Genomic DNA, 23962 nt, shown 5'->3' on the forward strand with positions numbered 1-23962 from the left:
GCAGTAACTAACGACATTAATATAGCTTAGTTATAATATGGTGTATTTGTAATTTCTTTAATACATCTAGTTATCATCATTATCTGGCATCATTTGAAGTGTCAGGTCAGATCTATTAACCATGTTCCATGTCTTCAAAATTAGCAAATACTTTTGCCATTTTAGAAAAGCTGGTGCAAACAGCTCAAAGATGTCATCCTTATAGGAAGCCCGACCTCGAAATTACACAACACACTATGAAGAAATGTCCAATCAAAGCTATGCCTTTGTGCACAAAGAACAAATGAAATGTTTTCGCAAGATAAATAAAACCAGCTTCCTTGGACGTGGATACTCAAACCAGCCTTTATTAACAGTTTTGTGTACGCTTTTGAAATGTATAAATCCATTCTCCATGGAACACTTTATTAGCTCTGCTCTGTCACAGTCCTTTGGTTTCCAGTTGTGCAGTACATGAGTTAATAATACAGTTAGTAACGACGTGAGAGCCGTACAAGACAAAGCTCAAAGCGATGGCCTGAGTCATGCACTCTCCAGGTCCTCTCCCATCGTTCTCCTCCCATCTCACCTCCTGGCCTCACTCTACTTCAACAGTCATGCCGTAGTCAGGGCTGCTGGCAAACTGAATCTTACCATCTGTTTCCTGCTCTTCAAACACTATGACCTGTGAAAAAGAATAAAATAAAGAGTTTAGAGTTTAGCTGAGGTCATCAAAAGGCAGGGAAAGTGGGTGGCTATGCACAAGCGTCAATATACAGTATGTACCATCACTTCCATGTACCATCACTGACTTCTTTGACAGAGTATGACTAGAGTTCAACAACACCTAAGGCAAAGGGTGATGTGTATCAGTATCTGTATACTGTATCTACTGACTTGTGATGTTCCTCTATTTCACTGTAATAGTAAAACTGCTTGGAAAATATAAGCATCAAAGTGCATACACGGGGAAAATTGAATCAGAGCACTTACAATACTTGAATATTAGGGCTTTGATGAAAACAAATCATGATATTTGAATTTATACAAAAGGATAAAGACATTTCAGAAGTTAACCTACTACCTCTGCTTCAATTATATAAATAAAGGGTTTGAGTTTTGTAATTGTTACGTCGGAAAACACAATATGAGCATTTTATGTTGCTTTATTTAATTTGTTTATTATTATTAAATTAATAATCAAAAATAAATTATAGGACTTATAATGAAAATGTGTACTTTGGTCTATATCATTTTTTTCAAAGCCACAACTGTTCTGTTTGGCAGCCGAAATGTTTTTTTGCTTTTGTTTTTTTTTTAAACAGAATTTATTTTCTTTTAATATATGGATACATGATTTACTGAAGAGGATTGAAGCCACTCAAACCGGATTTCTTTATTTTTTCTAATTCTCGGAAGAAAACATTTTCCATTTTGAATTCTGACTTTTTCCCCCGTAGAATTTGTACAAAAGATTTTAGTTTGAAGAATTCCAACTTTTTTTTTTTTTTTTAATAGAATTCATAAATAAAAAGTTTGAAGACTTCAATCAAAGAATTCTGACTTTTTTTTCATTGGCCCGAATCCTCTTCCGTAATAATTTTAGTATTGCAGCAAGTAAGCATTGTGTATTTTTTTTTTTTTTTTTTTCAACAACCCCCTGAGGTAACCTGAGTGTCTATCGCCCCACAAAATGTGAAATCCAGTCCTTAGTCTGTGGTCAGAAAAAGTACTTACCACAACATTTTCTTAGTTTCGGACATCACTATTTGGATTGTGGTAAAAAAAAAAACAAAAAAAAAAAACCTCCCATTCCCTATGCTCTCCACCCATGGACTCCATCTCCAGCCTACAGCAACACTTTTCCACAGGCCTGCCATTTTTCTTCTCGCTACAGAAGAGTGATGTCATCTGAGAAAACTCAGGGGTGGCAATGGAGCGTTCTGAGAGAGCTGGTTTCTACAGGGTCACAAACCTCCTCTGTTGCTTGATTCATGTTATATGTTAACCATAGCACAGCACATGTGTTTCATTTAGAGCACAGGGGACTGTTTGAAAAGCGGTAAAGGGGGATTAACATGTTTTCCAAAAGTAAACAATTACATTTAACATGCCATACATTTTACCATGTGGTATCCCTTCTTACCCAAAGGATCTTGACTGTTAACCAAAGTGCCCACTTTATATCACTGAAATGAGTGAAGGGTTTCACAACCTTGTCGTGTACAGTAACTTCAGACAGATTTGGGCAGAGATCATGCGTAGTCTGTGACACACTCTACCTGGTTATTCCCTCTGTGCAGCCAGGGGCCTGGGACATACAGAGTCTGCTGGGGACCGATGGTCCAGTATCGGCCCAGATTCCTGCCGTTGATGAACACTACGCCTTTGCCCCAGCCCTGAAAACACAACCAGTTGTTTCACCATGACAACAGGCAGGTTCAGTCAATTAAATGCTAAAAAGGTAACATGTTGATAACTTCCAAACATCATACAACAGTTAACCTTCCTCTCTACTGTAGTAAGACTTGCATCTCATCTTTAACACATAGTAGGTCTTTGTTATTATAAGCTTTGAGGTAAAATAGAAAAAGATGTTGTTCAATAATATCACTACCAAATTAGACAAACTATATTTTATTATCTCAACAGATCCTATGATTTGTCTTTAATATATAACTATATACTGACTGATCATACCAGTGTCAGCTTTATACATTTAAAATGACCAAATAGGGATGCTGGATGTGGTGCCATAATTGTGCTCAGAGCTACAATAGAAGGAATCTCATATCTAATGAATTTGTAATGGAAACAGCTCACAGGACCAGACCAGTGTAATTTAATTTCACTGCTGATCTAGTCAAATTATCCAACCAAAAATGGCCAAAACACCACAGGACTGAGAAGCTACCGAGCATATGAATGCATACCACTTGATTCTAGCAAAATGGAGAGGAGGAAAGCCGGCAATGTATGCCTGACAAAATAAACTGTGTATTGTTTAATTAATGAACAGACCTGCCACTGGACTGGGTTGTAAGACCACTGACTGTCCTACTTACAGGGAGCTTGAGGAAGGTGTCTTTCGGAAAAGTGTCCACATAGAGTTTGGCCTGAAAAAAACCCGGGAATGAGGGCCGCTGAGGCATTGACATCCATTTGCCTGAACTTTCAAGTCTGTAAGAGGCAGAATACATTGTACTCTTTCACTCTCCTCAGAGCCTGAACTTTTCATGTCATTTTTTTCAGTCAAAAGATCCTTCAATCTTGACACACAGTTTCACAGTACATTGTATCATGCAATTTGTGTTTCTATGCCTACAGTAAATGTCAAGTTAAAGTTAATGGGCATAGACGCCAGGGGACATATTAAGTCCCTGTCTTAGCTGTGGCCATACAGTAGGTTATGTTTTGCCTCTGTGAAAATTCAAAAGGTTGACATGATATTAGACCAAAATTCCATCCTTCAATATGCACGTTTAGTGTTCATCCCAGCACGGCTTCAGGCCCTGACATTTTCAGGATGCTGCTTATGTTTAAGACTGCAATTGTTCACAAGACGAGGAGAAAAAAACAGTTTCTATTAAGTGTTGTAAGGCAGCTTACTAAGTGCATGTAGAGTATAACCTCTGATGTGAAGTGAAGATGGTCAACATAACTAGTGACCCTGATTTTAATCATCTGTGCAGCTTAATATGAGTTGCCAACAGATCATAACCTTTTGAAGATTACACATAGAGCCCCTGCTTCAAAACAAAGATGTTGTGCATGACAAATATTGTGGAAAATGTTTGTCTTCACACAGACGATGCATGTAATTGGCAATGTACTGGATGGAATAATAATCTTGTAATAACGCAGTACCATGGAGGAGTTGCAAAAGGAACATTGGGTGAACTGGGTCCTCTAAATCGGAGCACCCACAGTTGCATTATGCCAGTGTCTCTATATTAATTAAAAGACTCAAAACTTTGTACTTTTCCTGTCATTCAATAATGCTCATTCTGTAGATTATTAATATCTTGTGCTGTCACCTTTAAAAAAAAAAAAAAAGTTCATGTTGAGCTTTAGACCTTCACAAACATCGGCCTTGTTATCTAACGGCTGTACTGCTTATAATTCCACATATACCACGAGCTGCTGACATGGAAGGCTTTGTTTTTATTTGTGAATTTTGACATCATGTTCCCATTGTAATTGTGCTAAGCAGGGAGATAATCAGCTCGATTAAATCAGGAGCAGGAAGGTGTAATGACAGAGAAACAAACATGGAGAGGAAAGTGAATAATAATGAAAAGACACAAACCTGTTTACAAAGCCTGGTTTCAAACTCAGACTATGAATAATGAAGCCTCGGAGGATATTCTTGTTTAACTCGATATCTCCAACAAGCCCTGAAAGGTGAGTCAAAACTGCTTTTAGCTTTCTTTGGATCTTAAAGACACCGATAATGAGATGCTTTCAAAGTGTGTCATTTCAAAGATCGTATGGAGAGACGTGTGCTGACTGAACATCTAAAGACATCAGTCAATGTGTACCTTTGCGCTGCGTATCCAGAGTTTTCCCATAATTCACTCTTCCACAATTCTCAACCAGTAAACTCAGCGTTCTTTTTCCCTTCAGTGGAAGAATGAGTAAAACAAGGGAGGCATTACTAACATACAGTGGTATTTCTCAATGAAAAGAATTAACAACACAAATAGGAGTGAATAAAATAAATAAATAAATAAAAAAACCTCCAGCAGCTGAAGATATGATTTTGGCAATTGGAGGCTGATATGAGTCAGCACTTATCTATGATGTTGACATTCACTATTCAAATTTGTTGAGATAAACAGTTGTTTGAAGGTCTGCTTTTGGCTAAATACTGGGACCACACTGTCAGAAATGTTGATCAGCATCCTCTGAAGCATTCACACACTGCTGGAAGTTAAATATTAATAACTTCATCCTTCTGAAAGACACTCGCAGCAGACTGACTTATAGGTCATAGACAAGGGCGCATAGTCATCTTTCTCTCACTCACACACACACAAACACAATACCTGTCCTTCAGGGAGTGCAAGTTCCTGCGTTTTACTATCCATAACACCGATAAAATGTTTGTCCACAAAAACCTGGTAAGGTAAGAAAAACAACATTAAATGTAGTAGAAGTTAATAGTTTGTTAGTTAGTAGTTAATGTGAAAGCATGAAGCGTAGATGTAAGAGCTTCAGAAAGACAGGTCTTTAAGGTGTTAGCCATCTATTTGTGTTAGCTTTAAGCTCTGAATGTTTCAAACAGCAGCAACATGTAGCAGCCTAAATAAGTTCACCGTTCTCTACCAGTAGGTCATTAGTTGTACATTTTTAACATGTCGGATACAGTTCTATTGAAGTTCTCACTAAGGATTGTGTAAATGTGTGACAGCAGAGGATGTTTTATTTCAATCATGTTTTCCCATCCTCACCAGTGCTCTGTCCCTGATGTTGTTGTTTGAGTTGAGGGTTCCTGCAGCGGTGATTGAGGTCTCGTACAGTGTGTAGCCGTAGGATTGGCCATTGTTATTGTTGACGGGGAGATTCTCCATGTTCACCGGCTTTTCAGACTTAAATGGCTAAACAAATGTGCAGATGAAGAAAACAGGTGTTTCACATGCTGCAGATATGCACTTTGAAATGTGTACCTTCAGGGAAGCATTTTGAAATGTTTCCATATTGTTGCCATGTTTCATTTAATAATGTATCAAACCCAATGAAGCTGTCCTGTTTTCAAAACAATCTTTTTATTCACCCACATTCTTCTCATACCCCCGGGAGGTTGCATTATGCTCTCTTCATAAGACAATAAACTCTTCCTGCTATGACACGATTAACCACCTACCTCCAAAAACACAAACTCTTACATCCCACTCTGTCTCTCTGAAGACAACAAAGAGAAAAGTCTCTTTTTTGAACAAGGGCATGTGGCTGGTCAGGGGCAGCATAATTGTTGTCTCAGAGGGAAGCAAATTATTGCGACAGGGAGTGAATAATTAATGTTGTAAGCAACTGCCAGACTTGCTACATCTGGTGTGAATATAAATGGCCCTGAAGAGTATGGTGTAAATGGCTAACTAAAGTGTTGGACATGAAAGCAAACCGACATGATGACATTCTGGAAACAACCTTGCACCTTTTTTTTTTTTTCCCACAAATACTTTTCTTAAGTTTTTGGGAGGTTTTTTTGCTGTACTTTATTTCAACAAGAATTTATTTTACAGCTCTAAAGGTTCATGCAGTGGATGCTGATGTCTTTGTGAAGGCTACATGTGCAGCTACAAGAGGAGGAATGGCTCAGGAGCACTTTAGCAGCAGTTGGACATTAAAGAAAAAACGTTATACCCTTAATTCTGCGCAACGAAATTCTTCACGTGTGTGTGTGTGTGTGTGTGTGTGTGTGTGTTTAGTGATAAAACAAGAAATGCTTTTACACTCAGCGTACGTACATTTGTTTTTTTTACATGATTTCAAAGCTGCACAAATGAATGGATGCCAATTTGATGTTGAACAAAATTTGCTTTTTGGATTTATTTTGGATTCAGAAAGGAAATGTTGCAAACAAAGGTATTGTTTCAAAAATGTAGAATAACAGATGGACAACAAAAAAAAGTATTTATAGCTCAGCTGTCAGATGTCTTTGAATACATTTCCATAGCAGCCTCTGCCATCATTGTGTGCATGTGGTGTAAACAGTTGTTTTGCTATTTGCAGACTATGTGGCTGAATAGGACCCCACAGCCACAAGGGGACACCAAAGCTGCAAGTTCAGCCTCAATAAACAGAATTGAAGAAGAATTAAAATGACCTGTGGTTTTGGGGCTGACACGCAAGGAGTGATGTCAGGTTTTATATAACTGACTGTAGCATGTCATAAGTGATCTTGGCCCAATTCATTATTTTATTTGTAATGATTTAGGTCGGTGGGTAGACAACTTTTTATGTTCAGTTTGGTTTCTTTTTAAAGAACTTACTTTGTTTTCAAAACTTAAAATATATATTCTATTTTTAGGAAAATGTTGAATCTGTTTATTGACGTAGCAATCCTGCACAGTGGATTTTTATTACTTTTGTGCTTCTCTCTGAGTCTGTAACTTACCTTGTCACTGAGATTCAGACAGTCCCACAGAGACAGGTACTGCAGGATGACAACGGGATGGTAAGCCCTCCTCTCCTGGAGAGAGGGCAGTTCATGGAGAGGCTGGTCTGAAAAACAAGGAGCAGACCGCATGCTAATGGCAATTCTCCTATCTGTATGTATGAATTCACTTTCATTTTATTATCCTCTTTTCAGCTGCAACCAAGTGCAAACACACCCTCTCAAGAAATCTTGTATTTATTACAACATAACATATACATTGCCCTTGTATATAGACAATTCATATCACATGAGGAAGAGAGTAAAAACAGCTCAACCTTTCTAAATCAAATGGAAAACTCAAAGTAGAACAAGTATGAATATTATTTTGAACTCTTAATTAATGGGATTTTTTATACATATCATGTCTCTTGGGTGAACCATTTCACCTCCACACCAGCTCCTAGTTTTTGGCACAATATTTCTCTGTATTATGAGAACCCTTCCAGTCTTAGTGCTTTTAGAGGCGTTAAAGCTTGGCCGTCCCTCTGGAGAAGACTTGACAGCATTTTCTTAACACCAAGCAGAGACAGCAGAAACACTTAAGGAAAGCTTATAATTTAATAGCCAACACATTTCTTCTCCAGAATGGGCCTTTGGTAGTTCACATGATGTGTTAAATTAGAGATAGAAAGAGTGCACATTGAATAGTCATTTCTATGGAACAAAGATTTGGAATAATATAAAAAATGAGACGGCACCAGAAGCCTAGTGGTTAGTGCACGCACCCCAGACACAGACGCTATAATCTTCCAAGCAGGAGGCCTGGGTTTGAATCTGACCTGGGGCTACTTTCCTGCATGTCTTTCCCAACTCTCTCTCTCCCTTATTTCTCTCTATTCACAGTTCAATCTTTAAATAAAAGGTGTAAAAAGTCTAAAAAATAAATAACGCCTTAAAAAAACAAGAGTCGTTACACATAATCATCCGTTCCATTCTGTCTCCATGACTACAGAGTGACAATAAATGAATAATACTTCAAAATAAAAAAAATACAATTTAGGAAGATGAACATTGAGTTGTACTTCAACGATACACACTGTGTAGTCTAGATTAATGTCTGGCTTCCCGGATCTACTTTAAGAGATATGATGTCGTCAAAGATCAGTGTCAGACAGATCAGCCTAAAAGCATGCCAAGTTACACAAAAAACAAAACCACAGGCCGAAGAGTAGCTGAAACAATCAAACTGATTCGACAACCAAGGACAGCAATGATATATCAAGCTGATCCAATTAGGAATTAGGTCATGAGTTAGTGTTTTTTTTTTTTTTTTTTTAGAACACTAAGCCTTCTCAGACTCCCTCGTATATCCAGGCCACTGCTCATTGTTCAGCAGACTACAAAACATATGGATGAATCACACACACACACGTACACACATACACAAACACACACGCACGCACGCACACGCACACACACACACACACACACACACACACACACACACTTGTGCCGCCTTTCAAACTATTTTTAATCACAATTGCGTTGTGCCCCAGATCACCAATAGGTTTTTTCCAGTCTAAAAAAAAAAGACCTTGACCACAAACCCTTGTTTAACAACAATTAGAGAACTGCATAAGTAATTAGCACATTGAAAGTACAGGAAAGATAATTTAGAGATTATGACTTGGACAAAAAAAACTCACATACATGCAAACCCACACTAACCCCTATCTAATCCATGTCTGTAATCATATTATGCAAAGTTATCCTACTTTAGCCAACAGAGAGCAGGTTGTAGAAGAAGAATTAACTTAAGTGGGGAGTTGAAATGAAAGTGAGAGAAGTTATGGAGCTCCTTTCAGCAACAACAAGCAAAACTCACTGTGGTAGAGGCTGAATAAATTCCTCAGAAGATGGTACTTGGTGGTGTAATCCCCAGCCTCGGATAATGGAGCGTCGTAATCTGAAAGATAATGCGCTATCAGAACAGCAGAGTCGGGAGCCAGGGAGAGGCAGGGATGCCTCTTTACCGTGGCAGATGCTTTCATTGTGCTCCCCTATCAAACATCTTGAGACAGCAGTGGGCCGAGACACATGTTGGGTTATCAGGACAGAAAATGGAGCAGTTTGAGGCACACACTAAAAAAAACATAGCTGAAGGGCACTCAGAGGAGTAAACACAGGTGTGATGTCTGCTGAAGGTCAGAGTTGGCCTCCCTTTCTGTGGAGCAGTTTTCAGAATTCATCTCTTTTCTCAAGTAGGTCATTACAATGTTACATCCCCCAGAGGAGGCTATAAAACCCATTCTACCATCTTTAATGTACAATTCACATGCATTTTATTGGCTAATTAATTCATCAGTGTGTGCAGCACATATTCAAATTGAACGCAAACAAAGGTCAGAGGCTTAAGAGTAGGGATATACACTAGGTATAACAAAAGTTAAAAAAAAAACAAAGCGTGTAAGTATTTTCTCAGTAAAACGCTCTAAGAAAAACGTATACAAACGTAAAAGTATGAAATGCCTTCATGGCTGATTTTAGGAGAGTTATATCTTAAAGGAGTAATATGTATCTAGCACTTAAAATAGGTACTAAAATCCAAATCTGAAATACAGAGAGTTGCCTCCCTCCTTCTTAGAGTCCATACGTACACGAGGTGTTATGGCGCAGACTTGTAAGATTCAGTGTTTAACCAGCTCTGCAACAGCCTTGAAACCTTTCTGCATTCTAACCTCTCAAAGCATCTTCAATATTGATCCAATTTTTCCCATGTTTCTGGTCGTGGAGCTTATAGGAGTCTTTTTTGTGTCCGGTAAAAGCAGTTACAGTATATCTGATAACTGGTGTCATATCAGGCAAACTTTGGGATGTCCAAAACAGCCGTGTGGGGTTGCTTTAATATCACCTACCTTCTCTGATCAAAACAGATCATATTGCACCGGAATCTAAACATAGAAGGAGGACATACAGGCTGCTGCGTTGATGTCAGAGGACTTAAACATAACATGTTTAATTAATGTCTGATGACATAGTAAGGTCATTTCATGATTTTATTCAGTAGATATTGCTCCTTTAAAGAGTTTATAGCACTGTTGGAGAGGGTTTATTTATGAATGAGTGTCCATGCCACACTGTGTGTACATATGCGCAAGTCTAAGTAAGAACTATGTGGGTGCAGGAGTATCTTTTTAATAAATGTGGCTTCCCCCTTTGTCCCTCCATTATTGTTCTTTGGTATTGATTGTGAGTCCTTCAACATCAGTTCTGCATAATCTGTTTCATATTTTGCGTGGCAAAAAGAATAAAAACTTTGACATTTTATAACATTGTAAATAAATATGTGACGACAATTGCAAAGCAGTATTATTAGAAAGTATGTAAACATCTTGTGTCCAATCCTTACCAATGTCCAATGTGATTTACCTAACCTCTTCTCCAATCACATTGAGAATTTTTGACATGATGTAAAATTCCAGTCATCCCACATACCATAGCTTGTTACCATATGCTTAGGTGCTTGTAATCCGTGTTCAAATGCCCCACTCATGAAGCCAAAGTTTGTCCCTCCGTGAAACATGTACAGGTTGATGGACATGTCCAGCATAAGGATCTCTCTGACCACAGCCACCATCTCTGTTAGAAACAAGAACAAACAAATGACTTTGAATGCCAAAGAGTGTGCACAATAGTTTAATCACTCTGATGGAAACCTATGGGTCAATTTGAAGACTAATAAATTCTAAGCTTCACATTAAGTCACAAAGAGAAGAAAATCCATTGGACTTCAGCTATAACAAGGCAGAGCCACTGTTTCAATTATCCTGTCGCCCTCAGTTCCACTTCAATTGAACATGAACGGACCTCAGACCCACATCCTATTACTGTTTGCTATAATTCATTACAGGGCAATGCTCGCACCCATAGAAAAATCACCAACCACCCTCCTCAAATTAGCAACCTATATATTACGGGGAATACGCCAGGGCAACTAGTTAAGCATTCAAATTGGACTTTAGTGGTGAAATTGGCTGCTTTTAATGATTTGAATGAAGGGCATGAGCCTCAGTGAATAACAATGGAGCAGGGTGCTTCATGGTGGTGCCACTAGCTGTGACCAACTGCCGGGCATGTTACAGTCTGCGGAGCACTGAACTGTCAAGGACATGAATCCCCTCAGAATATTTTAGCCTTCATTGTGTAGCTGTGACACTTTTTGCATAGTGAGGGTCTTTAATTCCCCTCCCTCCCTGAGAAGAAAATCCATAACAAAGCCTTTTTTTCCCCTTTTTTTAAAAATATTATTGCTTATGTGGATGACTGTTGGGAATCAATGACAGAATAAAAAGAAAACTTGAGTCTCTTTGTGTGCGTTTGAAATAAGATGTTGCTGAGAGCTCTCATGATGGTCAAGGTGTGTGACTCCCTCACATTTTACAATAGAGCAGAAATCAAGTATATCCTAAACTGTAGAAATGTCTCTCCGAATCATGACTGTCTACAATGACCCAGAATGCACAAAGTACAATTTTTGTCCGCTGCTTGTGCTTAATTATGGTGTTGAATGTATAACTTCTTATTGCCAACGCAAGTGGAGATGGGTTGGAGGTGTGACTCTGAAAGCGAGCGGAAGTGTTGCCAAACAGCCGTCTGTTTTGGGTTCATGCTGGTGCTCATGGGGCGATACCAACTGGATCTTCAGAATTTTAACACAGGTGGTTTAATTTTTGCCATTCCAATATATTATACTAAAACATTTCCTTCTGTTGCTGTAGTATGTGAACCAGGTGTTCATTTTTCAGAATATCAATGTGAACCTTGACACATTTGAATCGATTAATCTTTACATCCCTACCCGGAGAGGCCGTATATCTGAATATGTATATGTATCATTGGAAGGACGTTTGTATACAGTTACTGCTGCACGGTGCATAGAGTTTCTGCATGCAACAACTACGATCTCTGTGCAGGTAATTAAACAGCTGCATTATGTTTTCTGTTCGCCAGTATGTTGTGTTCTGTTGATGTTGTCCTTCCATTGGACTACACAAAGTGTCAGAAGACTCTGTTGCTTCATCATTTTTTGTTCACCTCGTCTCATCTCAGTAAATCCAATATCTCCAGCTGTGAGGAGCATATGTTAAGTTCGGGAGAATTCTCCGGAGCAGTCCTCCCATTATTATCTAGATACGTATTATCCGAAGTGCATATGAAAACGGCTCCTGAGACTGAACAGCCCGTTAGTATTTTAAGGAGCACAGTAGCTCTATTTAGAACAATCACAACAGACTACCGATCACAATAGCATCAATAACCCAATCATTTCAAAGATATACTGTATAATTCTACAAAATAGATAGCATACTTGTGATACTTAAAGAACTATTTTCTGATAATAACCGTTTGAAGTTTTTGTTGTCCTTTATCTTTTTTCTTCGGAAAGAATTTACTTTCTTCTTTCAGCACTGGACATGGCAGACTTTGAACTTAACAACTGGTTTTCACAACCTTCCTAGTCGCCTTTGTGCTACTGATCACTATTGCAATATGTTGTGTTGTCTTGCATTGGTTTGTGCCTTTCGGTTTAGGTGTGGATGTGTGTTTCTATTGCTTTTATTTATTGATTCGAGGGAAAGCAGCTGAATGTTTGACAGATCTTTATGTCCAAGACAAATTTCACCCCAGGGTACATTAAAGTAAATCGTATCAACTTATGGCACAATAAGGAGCCAATGAATGTAGCAGAGATCCAACAAATGTTAGGAAGAGTAAGCCAGTTAGTGATTATTGTGAATATACACAATTAGGATTTCACTCTCAGTTGAAAATTTGCTTTTCAAATGTTTTCATGACAATGAATGTGCGATAGGTACTGTACACTTGACAGGCCTTTAGAATCAATACCCAATGCATCTTAGAGCAACTAATCTGCCTGTAACTTCATATCGTAATAATAATCATATCGTAACATTGCTTATAATTAATAGGCAAGTAAACAATGAAACTTTACGTTTCCAACAACTTACTAAATGCAGCAAAGAGCAGGACTGTGCTTGTTTCTGCGTGTCTATGTGCAGATGGAGAATTTCGATAACAAGGAGGCAGGGAGCATGAAGTGAATTCCAGTCCCACAAACACATCCACCTGTGTTAATCACAGTCTGAATCAGTAGAGCACATCTTTGAAAAATTCCTGCACTGGCCTCTGAACATCAAATACATGGCCCCGAGACGAAGTAGGAGGAAGGGACAAAGTCTGTGGTTTGTGATACTTGGCTAAGCTCCGACCATACATGAAAAGTATAAAAATCTCTAACAAAGTCAGAAAAAAACAAGGTAGAAATAACCATATGCCAAGCTGTGCATCCCATCTGTTTGTCAGGGAAGCAGAGTGTGAGAAATACTGTCTTACACTCAGTCTGGAGAATTTATCTTGCCCAAACCTCAGAGCTCTGAGCTTTCCCTTACCCTGATTTATCCTGTTAAAGAGACAGTTTTATTGCAGCTAAAGGCCGGTGGCCTGGTGGTCGCTCCCCACAGGCCGCCCAGGTTCAAATCCGGCCTTTGGCTTATTCCCACTTATCATTCCCCAATTTCTGACTCTATCCACTGTCCAAGCTCTAAACAAGGCATAAATGGCCTGTTTTGACTCCAGAGATTTTGCCTTGCCTCGCAGCACAAGTCTTACCAATACTCAAATTAGTGAGTAATTTGGAACTTCTGTATAAAGTCAGCACAAACACTACACCTCACTCTCTGGGATCTGTTTGATCTGCCGATAGAGAAACTGTCGACCAATTTAAAGTCTGTGTTACCCTCAGCTGAGAAGACATGATGAAGGTCCCCCCAAACATCAAACCAGCCAGACCAGTACTCCATCACCATCTTGGGCTTGTTAGGCTTGTAGAAAAACACAGAACAATGCAATGTTAGAGCAGTTAAGGGAAACAATGCACCCTCAAGCTACCAGGATTCATCTGTACGATCTGAAGCTTTCTCTGTGTAGGTAATCGGATCTGAAGCTGAAACAAGTAAGTCAACTTGTTTATGGATTAAAAGGAAGAATGTGTGACATTTTACACGTAAATACAGGAGAACTCAAGCTATCATCCCTGATGGAGATCGTCTCCCACCCCCTGCATGGTCCTGTAACAGCACCGGGCAGCTCCTTCAGTGACGGGCTTCACCACCTGCGGTGTCTGAAGGAGAGATATCACAGGTCCTTCCTTCCTGCTGCAGTCAGACTGTTTAAGCCTGCTCCCAGTAGATCATAAACACACCAAACTCACTGCTACCTCTTGTGCAATAATAATGTTATAAGATATCACCTGATCTTATTTGTATTTTTATTATTTTTAAATTTGATTGCTTTGCAATAATTATTTATGGGACAAATTGGGAAATAAAATTCCATCCTTATATGCACTGTGTGCATGATAGTGTTCATACAGTTTATACAGACTTACATCTTTAAGTTACTGGCTCTTACTGGCATTTCAACTGTTCCTTTTTGATGCATATTTTACGAGCGCTTTAATTATTGTTTTTGATGCATATGCATATTTTTTACACTTTTATATCTTCATCTATTTTAATTGTTGCACCGTGTGATTTTCTTCTGCTATCCTGCTTTGCTGCTGTAACACTGTAAATTTCTCCGCTTGCGAGATGAATAAAGGATTATCTTATCTTATCTTATCTTATAAATCCTCTGTAAATGTCTCTTTGAGTCATGACTGTCTATAAGATGCCTGTCTTTAGATCAAGGCATTTTATGTCAATTTAGGTCCAATGTGAAGCTATGAGTTAAACATAGTTTTCTAATATTAGCCTGTTAACACAAAAAAGGTAGGAAACAGGCAACTGCAGCTCGAGCAAAGGATATTTTTGTCTGTCATTTTCACTTAATGGGGCTCAATAATGCTCAAGGTGTTGGAAGTGTGCCGCTGGAGGAAAGCGGAGGCTTCCGAATAGCAGAGGTCTCACCAAACAGCAGTTTGTTGTGGTTTAACACTAGTGCGCTCAAGGGCGACATCTACTGGATGTCAATGCTGTCCTTTGAGGATCTAAGTTTGATTCTCTAGCCCAGCATTCTCTAGTTCTTTTATTGGACATATGTTTTGTAGCTGCCCTCACCCACCCTCTAAAAAAATAAATAATGGCTAACTCAGTCTCTCCAAAGGTGACTGCGATTTCACAGACAGTGTATGGCCAACATTTAAATCAGTGGAACACAAAATAACACTCACTTGTATTTCATCCAGATGCTTGAGCTCATCAGTTCTCAGTTTCTGGAAATTGATGGTTTCTAATACTTCAGGTTAAAAACATAAGAACAATTACAAACACGTTGAAGTGAACAACAAACCAACAGCCTGATGAGTTTTGGTACATTTTTTTCAAATACCAAAGTGCACTGATATAAAACCTGTCTTACGTTTGTTTCTACATTAAGATTCAGCCTACAAAGCAAAATTCAACTGTTCATATTGTTCGACAGAATGGTACAAATGTAAATAAGGGATAGGGACTTGTGTTTGATTTATGAGCATTATTTTAAAGGTGCATTAAACATTTTTTTAATTCCCAAAGAAGATCATGCCGTGATGATGCCAATGCATGGTTTGCAGTGATGGTAAAATCGACAACAATGGCTAACAGCTGCTGATGAAGGGCAAGATTGAATAGCAGTTGGGACGTACCTAAGTATTTTTTTTTTTTTTTTCATTCATTTCCATTTATGCAAGGATAGACCTTCAAAAGAATCTTGGACAACACAGAACCCTTTGTGGGTTTGTAGAATTTGGATCTGAGCTGCAGCTGCCTGACACTGGGTCGCCCTTGGCTCAGTCCTCTTGTTGTTTTGTGAAAAAACAATACACTAAACACCGTACTGTGTGTTTGTGTGTGTGTGTTTATTTTGGTGTTTGTCTATGCACGGTCTGATTTGTCTTTCACCCTATCTGACAATACCTCCTTTCAGTCCGCCACGCTTTAGTCCTTCCTTGTTGTCTGAGGTCAGCAGCAGCTCTGTGATGCCCCTTGATAATAACGCCTGGAAAGAAGTGGAGACAACGAAGCGAGTTGCTGAAGTAAAGGCGTAAAATGAAAGATTGAGCAAGTAAAGGCAGCAAGGAGAACAAATTGTGAAAAGGATCACAAAATATGGTTTCTTACCTCCTTGATGAAGGGCATGTAGTCTTCATCTTTCGCATAGGAGCCATACTCATTCTCCACTTGAACTGCGATGATTGGGCCACCCTTTGAGTACTGAGCAGTCATTAACCAATGAATAGAGAACACATATTAGTGGCTGGCCCATCAACTCTTGACCATTTCTACAGTATAATCAATAAAGCTGAATTGTAAAAAAACGTGAAATGGAAATACGAGTTTGTTCAAGGATGAACTGATAGAAGAAAAAATCTCAGAGGACACTATTGACAAATGTGAATGTGTTGCTGCACTGTACTGCTAACTACATTACACTAGGAGGGATCAAATTAGAGACTGATCAATAATAATAGCCATTGCTGGCATATCAAATATCTGTATCGGCTCATTTTATCACAGATATGTGCTTATATTACTAGATTTATTTGCCAGTCAAATAGCATTTCATTGGAGTGTTATTGTATCACACTAGTCGTTCTCTGTCACCAGAAGAGGGATCTATATGGATTACAACAAGTGGTGTTGTAAATATAGGCCTAACAGTAAATATGAATTATATCATGAAAAAATGTACAACTTGAACAAGTACGTTCATACTGATATTATAATGAACATTTCCTTGAAAATGACAATTGATGCTGCATTTTGCCTAAAGGATAAGTACCTGATGTGGAACAACTCTCTTCATAAGCTGGTTGAAGAAGGATCTGACTGCAACAGTAAATCCTGGATAAGTTGTTCTCAGTTTCATGTTTTTATCCCTCAGTAGCCAACTGAAAACAAAGATCACAACAACCTTAAAACTGTTTTAAAAAAAAACATTTGACATAGTGCTATGCTGTGACCTCAATTTAGATTATTTGACGATAAAGATGAGCGTAAAATCGAAAAGCATGACTATCAGATCATGTGCATCAGACACAAAATGCTTCACCTTATGTCCTTGAACACACCCAGTTTTGACGATTGGCAAATCCCCAAAAAGTCAAACCAACATTTCCAAATAGAAACATTTAACTACCTAAAAATTAAACTTGTTCTCTGTCCTATCCCAAAACTTGTCTAGCTTCTAGCACTTAATGAATTCATAATTTAAGGGAAATGTGCCTCTAAGGGGCATCTTAATTGCTTTCTCAAATACTAGTCTAAAGTATCATTGAATTTCTTCTGAGTAATTGAAGTTGATAAAGTGGTGGTTTGTGATGCTATTCATGATATGCTTTGCAATGCAGTTTCATAGAGACACAAAAAACTGCAGCATGGACTCATCAAGCCAAGATTAGCTACAAAGCACAGTGGGAACACTTCAAATATTTGAAATAACTAAATGATGAATTTCTTTTTTGAGTTGAATGGATTTAGCTTTTAGCAAAGACTCTGCTAACAAACAGATTACCTGACTGAACAAATCATTTCCAACCTTATCTGAGGGATTCATTTTGCACCCCACTGGCTATGTTAAATAATACATGGTGCACACATATAACATTTACACATATCTATAACTTAATTGTAGCCCTGTTTTTCTTTTTCTTTTTTTTTACCTGGGTAGTCCCCCTAAATCCCATTCAGCACAAATGTAGGGCCCCGGACGCAGGATTACCCAGAGGCCAAGGCCGGCTGCCAGCCGGAGATAGGCTCTAGGCAAAGGACATGAAATGTCAGTACAGCACATTAATATGCACACTTTAAGTTTCTCCTACTCTAGATATTAAGTAAGGGCTTTCCAAATGTCATCAAGTGTTCAACTGCAAATGATATGTCAATTAGTCTATACAATTTCACTCAATTTATTTATTTTTTTAAGATCTCACATCTGAGCAATCGACACATCTGCTGGATCAAGGCCATCATCATCCATTTATCAAGAACCACTGATACTGCCTAAGGGCACAACTAATTAATCAAAAACCTTTCTTGAGGGTAAATGTATACCTCCTCAGCAGTATCACATTATGCTACGCTGTAAAAATTGAGCCACATTGCAACAGTGCCATCTATAGGAGTCTAGGAGTGCAAAGCTTTCAACAAGCGTTCTCTTCATGTCTCACTCTAAATCCAGCTGATCCTCAAAGTTGAATACCCCTCGCTCAGGCTCATGCAGGTTCCAAGGCACATACCTGCAAAAAGTAAAAGATTTTATGCGCTTTGTGTGTTTTATTGGACATGAATTTCAATTATATAAATATGACTGTTATTGTGCCATATAGAATAATAAAGATTGTCTATACTACACTATAGAGAATGCATCATTTTTTATTTCTACTTTGCTTTACTGTGATTTTTTTCTGTGTATGACTGTCTCAAGCAAAACAAAACTGTTGCATCTTTTCTTTTGGGATGAAAGGAACAGTACGTTTAACCAGCTGTGAGTTGTAGTGGGAGCTTACGTTGTGAGTGTATTGAGGCCACAGGCCTTCATCTTCAGCAGACGGTCCTCCCAGTAGGCTCTGGGGACACGGAAGTAATGGATGGAGCCACCAAGGATGCGAAAGGGTTTTCTGTCCAGAGTGAACTGAGATGAGTTGGCCCTCAGACCCTCCACATGGATCATTCTTCTCCCTGATTTGGAGTGATCCCTAATGGGCAACAAACAGCTCAGAACTGAAAAAAGACATGTCAATTCTTTGTTGAAATAGTAAAACTGGAATAAAAGAAATGAAAACATATGGAACATATAGACTATGTAAGCTTGTAAATGAGTATTCTGTTAAGCAAAAGGTCTAAGCTGGTTGAACCTCATTAGAGCTGTATAGAAACCTCTCATGGCAGGTGTCTCCCTCATGTGTTATAACAATTACACTTTCTTTATCATATTGCAGGTTACAGGATGATTAACCTTAAACCTTTCATTAATGATGTTACAGAACTCTCTAAAACACAATATGCAATTCAGCACTGTGAAGTAACACCATGAGCTGTGAGACTTGAAAGGTGTATTAACACAGATTACACCATCAGGATAGTGAGGACAGACGCAAAACGTGTCATACAACATAGGTCATCATCAGGTGAAAGTATGTGGTGAGCTTTGTTGAATTCTTGAAGAATTTGCAACAACAAAAAAACCTTTTAAACATAAACCAAAAACAAAAATAAGAGTAACAGCCAGGAAGTAGTACGCATGCTCATTCAGACATTCATGTTTGGGTGTTTCTCCAACTAGGTGAACTTTTTGCCCTGTGAACTTTTGGAAAAAAAAACGTTGCCAAATCACACTAATCAAAGTCCCATAAGATGATCTAATAATAGCCTAGTTTTAAGATACAGGAGTGGTTGAGCTGCCATCACAACAGAATTTGGTCATTTTTGAGAAATTGTCTAATCCTTAAGGAACAAATGTCATTTCCACCACATCTAAACAAAGGCATTTTGTATAAAAACTACACAACATATGACACCCCCAAATAAATAAACAACAACTTCATAACCAGTTTTGGAATTTTATACCATTTTGCAATTTTGATACATTTGCAATATAAATTAATCAGATGTCACAAGGGTCAAATGGCTTAACGCATATTTATCTCAATATGAAATCTAATGTTGGATTATATAAATATTGTTTAGAAACAAATAAATTATAATATTACACTGAGTAGAGTATGATCAAACAAATTATGGAGAAGTTTTTCATGTATAATTACAACTTTTTGAATATTTAAGAATAATGTGTTCCATGATGGAAATGACAGGGTGTTGTGGAAATGACAATTTATGTACATTGATGAAAAAACTCTTAATTTGAAAACAGTAAACTTATTTATTTGAAATATTTCCGTTGAAATGCAAAGTGTGAATAAAATAATAGGTTCAGGCAATAAAAGGGTAATCTGAATTTCATTAATCCACTGTAAAAGATTCTTAAAAACGTATATTTCATTTACAGTTTTGTATGAATTATTTCATAGAATTCATAAACAATACAAACATTTGAAACATTTTTGTTGAACTGTAACAAGACAAAACTAACAAACTGTGCTTTAAAAATTCAAAATATAGACAATGTTAATTTGTTGGAAGTAATAAATGCTACATCGTTCTCTCAGATGACCAGTTGTTGATTTATAGAAATCTAGCTGTACCTTGTACTTTTTGTGTCCTATTCTATAGATGATTATTTACAATTCTGTGCCTGCATGTGTGATTGCGTGCGTGTGTGTAATGCACAGAAGTTCAATCAAGGGTTTCAACCAATTTTTGCCAGACTAACGCTTCAATCTCCATGTGACGTTTTGTCACTGATAAAGGCTCATGGATAAGGCCTATTGCATCCACGGGTTAGTACCAGATGATGTCATCTCTTGATGGCCAAAAGAATCGATTGTTACCTATGCGGCTCATTGTTTTAACAAGAGCACCGCTGTAACCATCAACATCTTGTATGATGCCCGGGTACACATCTCGATCGTAGTTGACCGCACACCACTGACCAATAAGCCCCTTGTGTAAGTCCAGAATTTTGTGCAGACCTAAATTGTGGGATGTGTCAGGATGCAATGTGCTGGTTGAGGGGCAAGTGCTTTCCAACGGTTGAAACAGCACTGTTTGTGGACTGAAGCATTTTCAGGCATTAGGTGCTAAGCAGAAACAGCTCAGGATCCTCCATGACATTTGGCTTGGCTTTTCAGAGATGATCTGAAAAAAATAAAAATAAGTCAGTCATAGTATGAAATTAATATCAGAAATGTTATGTTGGGAGAGAACTGAAAACCATTACCTGATGAATTTTCATTGTGCCACGAATTGTCTGCAGCTGAGATGGCACATGCACGTCCATTGCCTCAATGTCCTCTGGCTCAACATAGAATAGCTCTATAGCAGATTTTTGCTGTTGAAGCTCCTCAAACAGCACTCGAGCGTTAGGTACGTCCTTCCCTCCAGCTATCAGGTCATCGCCTCTCCTTTTAACCACTGCTCCTATCCCATCAGCAGGGCCTTTTCCATGGCCAGCTTCCAGAAAGTTCCAAGTCACTTTCTTCCAGCCCATTTTGAATGGCATGTTGGTTAACAGGTAGAATTTTTTCTTGGAATGGTACTGTGTGGTTGGCCCATCACTGACAACATGCAAAACTGAAGCAGTGGGAAGCTGCTTCTTCAGGTACGTAAGGACTTTTGACAGATGTGCCCAGATAGCAGAGGGGTCATGGCGAAAAGAGGAGCTGATAGAGCAGACTGAAATGAGACCTTTCTTGCTATAGGCCACACCAGTGTGAAGTGAGGCTTGTTTGTGTGAATCCCCAAAATGAACTGCTTGGATTTCACTGCTGTATTTGCAAAGAAAGTTCTCTGCAAAGTCGATGTAGAGGACAATCTCATCGTCACTCACATTTTCCTTCAGACCACGAAGAACAGCGTACTGGTGTCTTATATTAAAGACATGTTTCCCCAACTTTTTCTTAAGACCTGTTAGAAAGTCTTCCATCAAGGTGTGTAGAGTACCATACACCTTCTCCTTGACAGTTAAGTGAGCTGTGAATTTGTCTTTTGTACCATCTTTCTTGTTCTTCTCTCTCTCTTCAGCCTTTGCCTTCCACTCATACCGAGATGTTTGGGTGCTTGAGTCAAAGGTTGAGGTTTCCAGCTCTGCCGTGTACATGCATTCTTTGGTGTAGTTTTTGCAACACAGAGAGACAATCAAATCTTCAATATTGCTGCTCTTAATAACTTTGTGATAAAGCAGCTTGTCAGCCATAAACTAGATGTTGGCATGTGTCTTGCAGAGGCATGTGTCCCTATCCTTAACAGTGGGCTTCACAATCCAAAAAGGACGTCTCTTACAAAACACACTGTATGAAATTGCGATCCCAGGAAACTCCTTACTAAACTTCTCATGTAGTCTTTCTAGTGGCTCATTTAGGAATCGCTTCTGCCTTTTCATTTTTCTTTTGGTAACTGTCTCCTTTTTACCAGTTGTTGCTCTGCTGTTCTCATCTCGCTCCAGGAATTGTTTGATTTTTTCATTTGTGGCTGTGCCGATTGAGTTTTTTTTGCTTCTTTCTAATGTACTGGAGTGCTCTTGATTTGTTTACATTAGTTCTCATTCTTGTCTGTGAAAAGCCAAATTCTTTTTGTGCCATTTTGAGGAGTTGATATTTTTTAAGTATTTTTCCTGCAATTAATTTAGAAATCAGTTGTTGATCTCTGTCTGATCGGGTTGTTTGGTATCTCTCTCTTAGCTCGGCAATGAGTACATTGTGGAAGAGTAAGGTTCTCCTTAGACTTTTGGGTGCCTTTAGCATTTGCCGTTCTGATTTAGTTTTTGGGGAGTCTACCTGTTCCATTTTTTTCCCCAGCCGCTCATACCGTTTTCGGAAAACCTGAAATACCTTTCCTCTGACAAACTTCCATGGAGATACAGCATGTTTGGAAATGACATACAATAAAAATAATATCTGCTCAAGCAATATTTACCTTCATTTTTCTTCAAAGGCAGCTCCTCAAAATGACAACAACCTTCATGCTAATGTCTAGCACATGTCGTGCTGCATTGTCTCTGTTCACTTCTTTAGACACTGACCAACCAATATCTCTCACTGACGTTTTGGAGGGAAAATACATCAACGTGGTGGAAATGACGGTTAGACTATGTGACAGGTATATTTTGTGTAAAAAACAATATTTATAATCGTTTCCCATTAAATACTTAAATAAGTATTGATTGTTTAAGTTCTACTTAACACAAGTACATTGAAATTCATTTGATTAATCACGATTTATAACTACATTTTCATTGTTGAACATACAAAGTTCGAGTATGGGACAAGGGCAAAATAGTGATATTGAAGCATATAAAGATGTTCAAAAGTAAGTAAAATACATATTTGAGAGATGGTGAAAATATTTAAGACAGCTTTATTGTTTATTTACTAGAGAAATAGATTATTTTTGTAAAATTCTTATCATTTTTTAAAATATGACCAAAGGACATGAAAGTGCTTGTAGTTGGAGAATCACCCGTTTACGCATGATCCTAATGACACCTCAACTGGTTATTATGAAAAAGACACTGACAACAGGTTTGTGTGAATGTGGCTGTTTGAGTGCGTCAGTTACCTTGTCCACTGATAGGCGAGAACTGCTGCGACAGCAATGAGCAGGAGAAGATATCTTTGCTTTAGTGACAGACGAATACAAATACCATGAAAGTCCATTTCAAACTAAAACGCGACTCTTGCGACTCAAGCTGCAGCTCTCTTCGTTTCGTTTTTTAAAGACAATGTCCCGTGCATATCGGCAGTCCTTTCCTGAAAGTCCCTTGTGCAGCTTTCCAAGTGATATTTCACCGTCTATACTCCTCCAGATAAGTAGCCTGTGCAACACAACATGCTGCTGTTCAAGTGCGCTAAACTGTCAGATGGCACGTAATCTAGTGACAACGGAATATCAATTATCCTACTTCCGGGATTAATAAAGCAAGCACTTGAAAAGTAAGGCGGTTAGTAGTGTTATTTAAAGGTATGTGAAGCTAGTGGTCCAACCTCACGCAGACGCGCGTGCTCGCCCACGTTTTTGTTTTTTTATATCCTGTATCGATTTTTTCCCCTTCTGAATATGAAAAAAACTTACCATTACAGCCAAGGCAGTCTAATTTGGAATGACTTAATCAATTACTTGGCAATTCAGCCTGAGACTCTTTATTGTGTCACAAAGGGAAATTTGAATTGAAGACTAAGGACAACAAACACAAGGACAACATGACCGA

General features: G+C 38.4%; 2 protein-coding genes across 2 annotated transcripts; both read right to left on the reverse strand.

Moving 5' to 3' along the window:
• Positions 1-331: 331 nt before the first annotated feature.
• Positions 332-23830, reverse strand: LOC306830463 (beta-galactosidase-1-like protein 2). The gene is made up of 19 exons (XM_079353994.1): positions 23314-23830; positions 18648-18836; positions 18309-18377; positions 17802-17897; positions 16922-17030; positions 16261-16353; positions 16057-16138; positions 15333-15397; positions 13899-13983; positions 10577-10720; positions 8967-9047; positions 7100-7206; positions 5433-5579; positions 5028-5099; positions 4521-4599; positions 4289-4376; positions 3045-3159; positions 2262-2378; positions 332-664 (listed from the first exon to the last, which is right to left on the reverse strand). Exons 1-19 carry the CDS (start codon positions 23409-23411, stop codon positions 578-580), a joined length of 1923 nt encoding a protein of 640 aa, XP_079210120.1. The 5' UTR covers positions 23412-23830; the 3' UTR covers positions 332-577.
• Positions 18847-21856, reverse strand: LOC306829911 (uncharacterized protein; the record flags this gene model as incomplete). Its single annotated transcript, XM_079353129.1, has 2 exons — positions 18847-20895; positions 20978-21856. 2 exons carry the CDS (start codon positions 21854-21856, stop codon positions 20824-20826), a joined length of 951 nt encoding a protein of 316 aa, XP_079209255.1. The 3' UTR covers positions 18847-20823.
• Positions 23831-23962: the final 132 nt, after the last annotated feature.

The sequence above is a fragment of the Symphodus melops genome (assembly GCF_947650265.1).
Source record: "Symphodus melops genome assembly, chromosome: 10".
In the NCBI taxonomy this organism is placed as follows: Eukaryota; Metazoa; Chordata; class Actinopteri; order Labriformes; family Labridae; genus Symphodus; species Symphodus melops.